The sequence below is a fragment of the Dama dama genome, chromosome 15, assembly GCF_033118175.1.
Source record: "Dama dama isolate Ldn47 chromosome 15, ASM3311817v1, whole genome shotgun sequence".
NCBI classification, from domain to species: domain Eukaryota; kingdom Metazoa; phylum Chordata; class Mammalia; order Artiodactyla; family Cervidae; genus Dama; species Dama dama.
This window is the reverse complement of record NC_083695.1, coordinates 70,005,058-70,017,972: the sequence shown is the minus strand read 5'-3', so window position 1 is coordinate 70,017,972 and position 12,915 is coordinate 70,005,058. Positions and strand designations below refer to the sequence as shown.

The following is a 12,915-nucleotide window of genomic DNA, read 5'->3' as shown; positions in this document are numbered from 1 at the left end:
TTGAGAACAAAGGCAATAACATTTAATAAGATAAATTCAGTGAACATAGGTATATGTCTACAAACATAAGGTTTTCTACATGGCACAACCTTATACTGCAATCTTGGTAATTTAGCTGCGTTCTCACTTGGCAATAATATCATACAAGTGAATTTGCTGACGACTAGCAAAATTACAAAATGAACCCAAGGCCACTTAATCAAGAGTCACAACAACAAAGAAACCCTAGGAATGAAGGTCAAGGCAGGAGGTTGCAGCTGGCCAGATATGATACCATTTGCCTAATTTTCATGAAGGAATTTGCTCCAACAAATAAAATAAGTATCTCTTCTTAGTTACTAGAAAAGAAAACAACCAGTATTACCTAATCATCATTCTGTGACCATGAAATTAAAATATTTCCTGAAAGTATGATTAAAAGAAAAAAAGTCTTTAAAAAATATTAATCATTCTTATAAATTCACAGTAGAATCTCTAAGTCAGAATTTAAAACACTAATCAGTATTTGCTTAAGAAACACATTTAGACAACATGGCTTTTAACGTATTAAAATTCTGTGGGAAAAACTAAGACATCTTTTAATTTTGCTTTAATATCAAACTAACAGAACAACTTAAAAATTAATTAAGAGCATGCGTTGGTTTGATTTAATAAGTGCTTCTAAAATTTAGTCACCTAATTTCCTTTCAGGAGAAACTGTTCATCATCACAGATCTTTTCTAACTTAACTTTTGGAAAAGAAAATGGAAAATCAAACCCATGGCACATGGTTATGTAAGATACTTCCTCCTCAGGGTCAGGCAAAGAAGTGCTTTCGCCCTCTTCTAACTCGTTCTATTTCAATAGATGATTCAACTGGTCCTGTAGATTTGAAGACTGCTCAACACTATAAATTAGGATAGAGAAAAAAGTTTATCTACACTGGGCATCTTGTCGTCATAACAACCCCTCTATGCAATCATATTTTCTTTAGGCTTTAAATGTGGGGGCTATAAGTGGGGTCAGATTCATGACTGGGTGAAGAGATAGGGGTATATTTCTCTACATTGTTTGTTTGTAATGGTTTACTATCCCTGAAAGTACAATATCATATGTTCTCCCTAGAAAAATGGAGAACTAGATACTGGAAAAAAAAAAAAAAACTACTGTGAAGACATTTCATTGTGCAAATGATCTGCACAGAGTATTTGCACAAAACATATGCATAGTTCTGTTGAAGCTAAATCAAAAATTTATTTTGGTCCACTGGCGGCGACCATACATGTTTAAAACATGAAGAAAAGATCTGTAAAGCCAATTATTATATAAACAATATTGCTAGGGACTGAAATATTCCACTTAAAAAAAATACACACACACAAACACACAAGTCTGTTCAATGACTGCAGCACATTTACTCTACTTAACAAATATTACCAATGTAAAAAGTTGCCTACTCCTTAAGGTTGGTTCTCTATACCCCATAGCTTTTAGAAAGCCTGTGCTAGAAGTGAATTGACTTACTGCATGCCTTTGAAATATTCTTTATATTTTCAATGAGCTATCCTAGAATATAAATCAATTTAAGGGTCTATGTCAACCAGAGTTTTGTACTAATCCTAGGCCCAGCAGTGTAATTCCCCCCGGCTTGCTACAGTTAGGTGGCCCCCTACTCCTCTACCTTTGGGGTTACTTACTTCTTCTGAATAGCTTCTTGCCTAAATCAGAAAAGGAAAGAGGAAAATAAACATAAGAAAATGTAGCAACCTAGAAGAAGTTATCTATGGTCAGATATATACATAGGAAGGACAAATTTCCAGCTTGTCACATTTTCTATTTCTGTCCATCCTATCCTAAGAGTGTAATATTGAATCCCTCTTCACTATCTGAGTGCAGAGTTGCTGAAAAGATGGATTTTACACCTAAAGATGTAATAATACTCCATCAGAGTGAGGTATGTAGTCCAACCGACTATAAAGATGGCTCAAATTCAGTTTGGGTACATGAGCTGAAGGGTCACATACCTGATAGGTACATAACCTAAAAATGAATGTTTTAGCTGTTTAAATATCAAGAGTTAAATTCCAAATCAGATATTTCCAATAGGTACATAAGTGTAATATCAACTGCATAAAATAAAAAGCAAAATGAAGTAAGATGAAGAGTTAATTAAATTGTAATTTTGTCCAAAACTATAACAAAAAAGGGAGTCTCTATATTTCAGAATCTGCTGGATGATTTGTATGCAATTAGGGCTCATGGCAATCCATTCCAGTATTCTTGCCTGGAGAATCCCAAGGACAGAGGAGCCTGGAGGGCTCCAGTCCATAGCGTCCCAAAGAGTTAGACACAACTGAGGTAACACAACTGAAGTGACCTGGCACGCACATGGGAAGGTAAGATAAAGATCACTGATGTACTCCATTCCCCAGGGAAGGTGCAGCCACTCTGGGAAAGCCCTCAGGCACAGACATTTGACAAATACCACTTAAGTGCCCACCAAGTGCCAAGGGCTACTCATGTGTGTGGTCCTGGATGGGCCCTGGCCTTAAGGGGTTTGCATCTCTCCTTCTAAGAAGCCCTCAAAATATGAGGGAGGTTCACAAAGGTGATTCCCACTCTGATCGCACCCTGTACACCAACTTCTTCTGCAGTCTCAGGCATCTATTCCAGGGGGAACATATCCTTGACTAATCCCCCCCGCACCCCCCCCCAACCTCCTGACACTTTACTCCTGGCTCCCGCCTTCAGGAAAATAAGCAAAAGCACAAAGGCCACAAGAAGCAGCCTGCAGAGAGTGACTGTGTAGCAAGCGCAGCAGGCACTGGAGAGCGCATACTCACTGATACTGAAGATGAGTTGTTATTATTGCCATTTTTCTTAAACTCTGCATTAAAAAAAAGAGAGAGAGAGAAATAGAGCATTCCACTTCCCTGAAGCCACACAAACTGTGCACATAAAACTCAAATCGTAACAGAAATTGTTTCTTACATCTTCTGAGTGTAAAATGGCATCTTCCTGTAGTACCATGTTTCGAGCTGCCTGACCTAGCAGCTGGAAGACAAAAATAAAATGGTAATAATCAAAATTTCCAAACTTCCTGTAATCTTCTCTCTGCAGCTGTTCTCTCAGGGCCCTCTCTCCTCCCCCTACTCTGCCACCCCATACAAATACAAACCCTCCAAATGTAAAGGAAGATAATTTCCCATTTGTTCATGTTGAAAACCCATTTCATTGTCACTGTGGCAGTGCTGGCATGGGCTCGACATCTGTTCCAAAGGCCACTGCCTGAGAAATCAGGTCCTCCAGAATGCTGAGCTTCTTCATCAAGTGCTGGGAGGAGAAGTCTGCGAACACAAACTTTGGCTCCACAAGCCCAGTGAGAACCTAACTTCTGACTCTCTAAGGCAAATTTGAGATTTGGAGTTGTTTGGGGGGAGGGAGAGGGCAAGAGTTAGGATAGGGCTTTAAAGGACAATGGGATGTAGCTGTTTAGAAGTGGAATGAAAAACACAGATGTGGGGGGTGGGGAGGGAGGAGGGTGCTCGGGAAAGACCTGGGAAGAAGTTTGGGATTCAAAGTGGGAAAGCACTATGTGAAGAATGGCCAGATGGAGCTGGGGAAGAGAAAAGAAAGGAGGAAGGTGGCAGTGGATTTTAATGAATTCATTGATAGCTGGGCCCTATGGTGGAGAGAGAGAAAGAGAGAAAGAGAGGCTGAGTGAGCTCTGTTTCAGCTGGGTGGCCTGCACGGAATGGCAAGAATAAATCAACAGAGGTGTTCCACTTCCTGAGGCACTCTGTTACTGGCAGACATGAAGTCCAGCCATGAAAGGGAGCTCCTGTTACGTGTGTCTACCAATCTTCCCTGTTCCCTTGGGTCAGATGACTTCAAATTAACAAGAAACCAGCACTGATCCAGCCTCCCGACTTCTCTCCCTATAGCAACTTTTATTTTTCTTTTTAACTTCAAAAGTTAGTAAAATTTTACAGGCTTCTAAAGGCAAAACAATAAAATAAGACCTTCTATCCAGCCTCTTCCTCTCCTGGTATCTCTTCTCTATGCATACATATTTTTTAAGTTAGTTTTTGGTTTATCTTTCCATTGTTCCTTTATAAAACAATGGACATGTGTATATATTTTGCCCATCTTACATAAAATGTAACCTACCATATGCACTCTTCCACATCATGCCATGTTCACTCGATAATATATACTGAGATAGGCCTACAGCAATAAATATTGAATCTCCACCTGTTCTTTTAGAGCAGCCAAGCACTCCACTGTATAGATGTCTCATAAGATTATTTAACCAGTCTTCTCCTAAAGACTCTGGGGCTGTTTCCAGTCTTTTGCTATTATATTAATAAGTAGTGCTAAAAAAAATACCTTACATATCTTTTTGTATCTTTTTGCCGGCATATCTTTGGATAGACTCAGAATCTTGAATTGTGATTGCTGGATCAGAGGGTTTTAATTTTGCTACATATTGCCAAATCACCCTCCCTGTTAAGATTATACCATTTTGCATTCCCACCAAGTAGGAGAGTTCCTGTTTCCTCCCTGTGGCCACTTTTAAAGGGCAAACTCCAAACTCCTACAGACAAGGGATGGTGACCAACAAATTGAAGATTCTAATAGTATCTTCCTCATTCATTCAACAAACATTTATTAAGTACTTATAAGCCAGTAAGAGACATAGCCCCCATCCTTCCAGGGCTCACAGGCTGGGATCACAGAGGACAAAGGTCCTACGATACCCTGGGGCAGGTGCTGAGGGGATACACTAGATGCCAGGGGAGCTTGAGGGCAGTGGTGACTAACACAGGGTAGGCGCTCAGGGAAGGCTGCCTAAAAGAAGCGACTTTTTTTTTTTTTAATTCCTGATTTCATTATTTATTTATTATTCTTGGCTGTGCTGGATCTTCATTGCTACATGTGGTTTTTCTCTAGTTGCAGCAAGCAGGGACTACTCTAGTTGCAGTGCGTGGGCTTCTCACTGTGGTGGCTTCTCTTGTTGCGGAGCACAGGCTCTAAGCATGCAGTCTTCAGCAGTTGCATCTCCCAGGCTCTAGAGCTCAGGCCAATAGTTGTAGCCACAGGCTTAGTTGCTCCATGGCATGTGGGATCTTCCTGGACGAGAGATCAAACCCGTGTCTCCTGCATTGGCAGGTGGATTCTTTATCACTGAGCCACCAGGGAAGCCCAAAGAAGTGACTTCTAAGCTGAGACCTAAAGGCTGGTGCTTAGAATTCAGAAGTATAATGTTACAAAAAAGTGGCATGATTAGATTGACTGTTTTAGCATGTGGTGAGCAAGATGGATTAGAAGGGGTGGGGGTCGGGGGAGCAGGCCTGAAGGCAGACAGATTGGTTAGGAGAACATAGCAGTATTCTAGGAAAGTAATGAGAGTGACCTGAACCACAGAAGTGACAGTTTAAGAAGGCAGGGTGAGGGACTTGAGAGTTATTCAGAAGATAGACCTGATGGGACTCGTGATGGCCTGGAATGCAGGGGCTGTTGGCATGTAGGACCAGGGCCTTTTCTATGATGACAGACATAATCATTGACATTGATGCATTATTTGTTTACATAAACCAGCCAGGCACATAACATATTACCTAAGATCTCCAGTTTCAGTTTCTTTAAAGTAGAACATCTGAAACACACCTGTAAAACAATCTGAGTACAGAAGCTTTGTACATTTCTATGAATTTTCCCCCAGGCTTGCTCATACTTATCTTAACACCAGTTTGTCTTATATTCACACAAAACAGCTTTGTTGGAGACTGATGAAGAGGGAAGCAATGCTGTGTGGGCTAAGAAGGACTGAAAATCAGTAATACTCCCATAACCTCAGGGCCTAGCAAAGGAAATGGCAAAAATATACATAAGTAACTATGTTGGTGGTTTAGTCACTAAGTTGTATCTGACTCTTGCAAGTCTATACATGGTAGCCGGTAGCCTGCCAGGCTCCTCTGTCCATGGGATTTCCCAGGCAAGAATAGTAGAGTGGGTTGCCATTTCTTTCTCCAGGGGATCTTCCCAACCCAGGGATCGAATACGGGTCTTCTTTATTGCAGGTGGATTCTTGACCAACTGAGCTACAAGGAAAGTCCTAAGTAACTACAGAAAAATGCAATATGGTACATGGTAAGTGTCAGGTAAGAGCTCTAGTAAAAAGACAAGGCTGGTATGCGTGCATGCGTGCGTGTGTGCTAAGTCGCTTCAGTCATGTCCAATTCTTTGAGACCCTGTGGACTATAGCCTGCCAGGCTCCTCTGTCCGTGGGATTCTCCAGGCAAGAATCCTGGAGTGGGGTGCCATGCCCTCCTCCAGGGGATCTTCTCAACCCAGGGATCGAACCCTCATTATGTCTCTCATTATGTCTCCTGCATTGGCAGACAGGTTCTTTACAACTGGCACCACCTGGGAAGCCCAAAGTCCATATAGATGAACTTATTTGCAAAGCAAACAGAGACACAGACGAAGATACCAAGGGAGGAAGGTGGAGGTAGGATGAATTGGGAGACTGGGATTGGCATATATACACTACTATGTATAAAACAGGTAACAAATGAGAACTGACTGTATAGAACAGAAACATTTACTGAATGATCTGTGGTGACTTAAATGGAAGGAAATCCAAGGAAGAGGGGATATATGTATACATGTGGCTGATTCATTTTTGCTGTACAGTAGAAACTAATACACCACCGTAAAGCAACTATATTCCAATTTTTAAATAAATAAATAAAATATTAACCAATTTTTAAAATAAAGACAAAGTTCCGGCTTGAGAAGTGTATCAACTCTGTCCCAGAAAACTGGACTGGTTTCAGCTTAACTCAATCCAATACCACTTACTGAGCACCCTATCTAAATCTACTACAGAAGAAACTCCTGTGAAAAATACACAAGGAGCTGGAACGGGAAGCAGCAAGCCACATCAGGAGAGTCAACGTGGTACCGTGGCTTTTTGACCACTTAATCCAGCTAGAGGCCACGAGAAGTGGCATCCAAGAGTGTGGGTTTAGAACCAGTCTGCCTAGGTTTGAATCCTAGTACTAACCCTTCCCAACTACTGCATGAACTTGGACAAGTGAAACTCCTCTCTGTAAGAAAAGCACTTCCTTTATCAGTGATTATGAAGATTTACGAATTAAGCTACATAAAACACACACATTTAAAAAAAAAACAAATAACAGAAAAAGCATCTAAAAAATCATGAAAAGGAGAAGTAGATACGTCTACCACTAAAACTGACTGCAACCAAGGTAAAAGATGAAGCACAGTAAGTTTCATAATTCTTATTTGGTAAAAGGCGACACAACAATTCTTCAAAACAGGTAAATTTTCCTCTGATGCATGAGGGTGTGCTCAGTTGTATCTGGCTCTTTGCAATCCTGTGGACTATAGCCTGTCAGGCTTCTTGGTCCATGGGCTCTTCCAGGTAAGAATATTGAAGTGGGCTGCCATCTTCTTCTCCAGGGGATCTTCCTAACCCAAGTATCGAACTCACAGCTCCTGCACTAGCAGGCGGATTCTTTACCACTGAATCACCTGGGAAGCCCTCTGGATCCTAAAATGAGTATACCACGTGGAACTTCATACAAAGCATATCTGGCATCACCAGATCAATTACTTCAACAATAGTATTATGGTAAACACATTTTTTATACAGTTGTTTCTTATAGCCACTATCAATAGAAACTAAGGACATAAGGTAAAAGCTAATTTTGTAAAGATCATTCTACCAGACCCTAAACTAATACTTTGAACATTCATATATGAAGGTGAAGACTTGCAGACATATCATGCTTGCTAAAGGAACTATATAACTTAATGGAATAATAAGAAAATGATGAAATATGAGGAAAAAAAGAGTGGGGGAGAGAGAGTTGATATTACGATAAAACTAAGTCAAAAATCAAATACACTTGTTGAAAATGAGTAGCTAAGATACACTGCTATTGGATTAATTATGAGCAAGACAATGGTCTACAGGAGAAATTCAATTCAGTTCAGTTCAGTCGCTCAGTTGTGTCCAACTCTTTGCGACCCCATGAACCACAGCACGCCAGGCCTCCCAGTCCATCACCAACTCCTGGAGTCCACTCAAACCCATGTCCATTGAGTCAGTGATGCCATCCAGCCATCTCATCCTCTGTCATCCCTTCTCCTCCTGCCCTCAATCCCTCCCAGCATCAGGGTCTTTTCAAATGGGTCAGCTCTTCACATCAGATGGCCAAAGTACTGGAGTTTCAGCTTCAACATCAGTCCTTCCAATGAACACCCAGGACTGATCTTCTTTAGGATGGACTGGTTGGATCACCCTGCAGTCCAAGGGACTCTCAAAAGTCTTCTCCAACACTACAGTTCAAAAGCATCAATTCTTTGGCACTCAGCTTTCTTTATAGTTCAACTCTCACATCTATATGTGACCACTGGAAAAACCATAGCCTTGACTAGATGAACTTTTGCTGGCAAAGTAATGTCTCTGCTTTTTAATGTGCTATCTAGGTTGGTCATAACTTTCCCGCCAAGGAGCAAGCGTCTTTTCATTGCTGCTATCACCATCTGCAGTGATTTTGGAGCCCAGAAAAATAAAGTCAGCCACTGTTTCCACTGGTTCCCCATCTATCTGCCATGAAGTGGTAGGACCGGATGCCATGATTTTAGTTTTCTGAATGTTGAGCTTTAAGCCAACTTTTTCACAGGAGAAATTATAGAAACCTAAAGACTCTGTCCCCAGATTATTCTGCAAGCATATTTAAGATATCTTCCATTTTAAAGAATCCAAACCTGGACATCTTACATGATACACCATGTGCATGGTTGGTCTCTGTAACAAAACGATGGACATGTTTTCCTTTCTCCTGGGTAAAAACCTAGAAGTTGAAAAGCTGGGTCATTAGACCTATTTTGTTTGTCCAATCACCTGCCATATGGGCATTTGGATTGCTTCCAATTCGGTGCTATTTTGGATAAATGTCTATGAACACGTACAAGTCTTTGTGTGGACATGTATTTTCATTTCACTTGGTTGAATTCTCAGGGTACAATGGATAGGTCTTTTTTAGGAGAGAGCGTACACATACAAAGCTTGCTGGTGTGAAAAGCCATCAAACAATCCCATTAATGGAACTAGCCAGAGGATGAGAGGAAAATCACGGCAAAGGAGAAAGCTAACAGAAAACCAAAAATGTGACCAGAAAGACAAGTCAGAAAAGAATGAATGTGTGGACACACGATATAGAAGTCTTGAAGAGGACTTCCCTGGTGGTCCAGTGGTTAAGAATCCCCCTTGAAATGCAGGGGAGGCCAGTTGGATCCCTGGTCGGGGAGGACCCCACATGCTGCAGGACAACTAGGCCCCTGCGCCACAGCTACTGAGCCCACGCGCCCTAGAGCCTGTGCTGCGCAACAGGAGAGGCCACCGCAATGAGAAGCCTGCGAACCGCAAAAGGAGAGAGGCCCCTCACTCGTCCCAACTAGAGAAAGCCCCCAGTGCAGCAAGGAAGACAGCACAAATAAAGTCTGAAAGGAATCTGGGATGTTTAGGGCAAAACCACGCGGAATTTGGGGGCCAAATGGGACAGATCTTCACTAGAGACAACTCTGAGAAACAAATGAGGAACTCGATAGGATCACTATCTCATCCGCCTCCTAGCGCAATGTATGCTTTAAAGCACCGATTCTTATCCTTTGGTTTCTTTCCCACCCCATTCCCCTCCGCTCCCTCCTCGGCTCGAAGAACCAGTAGTCCTGTCCAGAGACGAACCCGAGAGTGCAAAGCGCGCCCTCCGCGAACGAGCTCTCCTCTCTTCTCCGCAGTTCACGGACTACAATTCCCAGGATGCAATGCGGCCACCCCCCACCTCCTTCCACACAGACAAGGAAGAAAAGAGATTCCCAGGGTACTAGGCCCGGAGAGATCACTCCTAGTTTACCTCGGAGCTCCGGGAGCCCTTCAGAACCTGCTTGGTTAGAGCGATCACATCAGTACCACAGGTGTTCACTTTCTCCGTCAGAAGCCCCTTCACGGACTGACCGAATCGCGCTTGCGAATCTGGGGTCCCGGTCGCCATCACTTCGGCCAGTGAACGCCTCCCCAAGGGCGATGGCGAGTCGCCCGGGCCAAAAGATATACAAAGCGGAAGGAAAAGAGGTGGTGTCTTTTTTTTCCCACCGTGGGAAAAGGAAGGGACGCATGCGCCTAGCGGAGGTTGCGCTTTGCTCACTTTATTTTTTTTTTTTACATTTTTTTTTTTTTTTACTAGTTGGAGGCCAATCACTTCACAACATTTCAGTGGGTTTTGTCATACATTGATATGAATCAGCCATGGATTTACACGTATTCCCCATCCCGATCCCCGCTCCCACCTCCCTCTCCACCCGATTCCCCCGGGTCCTCCCAGTGCACAAGGCCGGAGCACTTGTCTCATGCATCCCACCTGGGCTGGTGATCTGTTTCACCATAGATAGTATACATGCTGTTCTTTTGAAATATCCCACCCTCACATTCTCCCACAGAGTTCAAAAGTCTGTTCTGTATTTCTGTGTTTCTTTTTCTGTTTTGCATATAGGGTTATCGTTACCATCTTTCTAAATTCCATATATATGTGTTAGTATGCTGTAATGTTCTTTATCTTTCTGGCTTACTTCAAGGTAAGCTTCCAAACTCATTCTATGAGGCCACCATCACCCTAATTTGCTCACTTTAAAATACTCAGTTGATATCCTGAAGAAGACGCGGCTCAGGGAAACATCAACAAAGAGGATGGAGGACAATTTCAGTAAACCTATGGCTTAAAATCAAAAAGTGTGATGGATTACAGTCCCAATTCTGCCGGCTAGTTGTGTGACTGCAAATTCTTCAGCGTTTGCATCTTGTGTTCCTCATCTGTAAAATAGAAATAAAATTAAATCTCCCAAGCGTTCTGAGAATTAAGATCATTCAATTCAGTTTTAACAAACATTTCATGAACCAAACGCCAAACCCTGTTGGACTGAGGATAGAAAAATGAGATGTAGCCCTTGTCTCCAGTAAACTCCCAGGCTGAAGAGACAAGTAAACAGAAAATCCAGGAGGAAAAAGCCAACAGAAAAAACTGGCAAAGTTCACAAAACAGACAATTAAAGTAAATAAGATCGCCAATAGATATGAAAAATGCTTAACCTCTCTAGTAATTTTCAGTGATAAATGACCCCTTTGTTCTATTAAAGCAAACTGATTATCACCTTGAAAAGAATTAATATCTAAAGTGTTTCATGTAGCTGTTTCTTTTCAGGCCAACGCACCAGAGAGAGAGAATGGTGCATTGGCAAATTTTGTTTAAAATCACCTATACTAAATATCAACATTACTTTATCTTCCAAGTGTCTATATTCAGATGTCTCTGATTCTTTCATTTAATTCTTGATCTTAGTCAACATTATTAAGGTATAATTTATGTTCAAATAACTACATTCTTTTGAAGTGAGCAATTTGGGCATTTCTCTGGTGATTCAGTGGTTGAGACTCTGAACTTCCAGTGCAGGTGGTGCAGGTTGATCCCTAGTCAGTGAACAAAGGTCCCACAGGCCACACAGCATGGCCCCCCCCAAAAAATTTTTTAATGTAAAATTTGATGAGTGTGATGGATGTGTACACCTGTGAATTACTACAACTGTTATGATACAGAACATTTTCATCACTCCCACAAGTATCCAAGTGCCCCTTTGTAGTCCATCTATCCCTCACTCCAGGCAACAGCAAATCTGCTTTCTAGTACTATAGGTTAGTTTGGGTTTCTAGAATTTTATATAAATGGAATCATACAGGAAATATTTTTTTTGGCTTCTTTCTTTCAGCATAACAATTTTGAGAGTTATTCACTTAGTTGTGTGTATCACTAGTCTGTTCCTTTTTTTACTGCTGAGATATAGACCATTGTATCGATAGATCTATTTTGTTGATCCACTCACCTGTTGATGGACATTTTGGCTGTCTCCTTTGGGGGGTTATGATGAATACAGTTGCTATAAACATTCACATACAAGTCTTTATGTGAGTTTATTTTCATTTATCTTGGGTAATATCTGAGAATGAAATGGCTAGGTCATATGGTAAATCTTTAGCTTCTCAAAAAACTGCCAAACCATTTTCCAAAGTTATTTACCACTGCATTCCCAACAGCAGTACAGGAGACTCCAGTTGCTTCACAGCCATAAACTTGGGAAAAGATCAGTTGTTCATAGCCATGGTAACAAGTAGCCACCTGTGGTAAGTAAACTGGCCACTGACAGCTGGCTTCTATGATCCCTCTCTCCCAGTGTTCATGCCCTGTGTAATCTCCCTGTCTTACTTGTGGGCAGGACATGTGACCTGCTTCCAAACAATCGTATATGCATAGGTGATGGGAGATATGTGATTACATGTATGAGATTATGTGATTGCATTACATAAGACTGTAAGTCTCATCTTGCTGGAGTCTCTCCCTCTTGAGCTGTGAGGAAGCAAGCGGCCATTGGAGAACTCCATGCGGCAAAGAACTGTAAGTATCATCTAGTTCCAGTTGACAGTCAGCAAAAAATTAGGCTCTCAGTCAAACAACCAAAAGGAACTGAATAGTACTAACAACCAGGCAGGTGGAGAAGCAGATCCTTCCCCTGTCAAGCTTCTAGATGAAAACCTGGCCACAACCTTGACTGCAGCCTTCTAAGAACCTGCATGGCCCAGAAAAGCTGTCTTTGGATTCCTGACCCACAGACATGATAAGGTAATAAACATGTGTTGTTTTAAGCCACTATGTTTGTGGTAATATTGTTATGCAGCAATAGAAAACTAATAGAAAATCATCAGAACTTGTCTGAAATATGTTCAGTCAATGACAGCTTACCTCAGTGGATCCTTTTTGCAAACCAGGATATCAGAATCTGTCCATTGTCCTA

At 41.6% G+C, this 12,915-nt stretch overlaps 1 protein-coding gene across 1 annotated transcript; it reads right to left on the bottom strand.

The window, feature by feature from the left end:
* On the bottom strand, positions 1 to 12,505 carry BORCS7 (BLOC-1 related complex subunit 7). Its single transcript, XM_061161342.1, has 6 exons — positions 12,427 to 12,505; positions 9,933 to 10,198; positions 2,971 to 3,033; positions 2,823 to 2,866; positions 1,677 to 1,697; positions 1 to 886 (listed from the first exon to the last, which is right to left on the bottom strand). Exons 1-6 carry the CDS (start codon positions 12,503 to 12,505, stop codon positions 835 to 837), a joined length of 525 nt encoding a protein of 174 aa, XP_061017325.1. The 3' UTR covers positions 1 to 834.
* Positions 12,506 to 12,915: the final 410 nt, after the last annotated feature.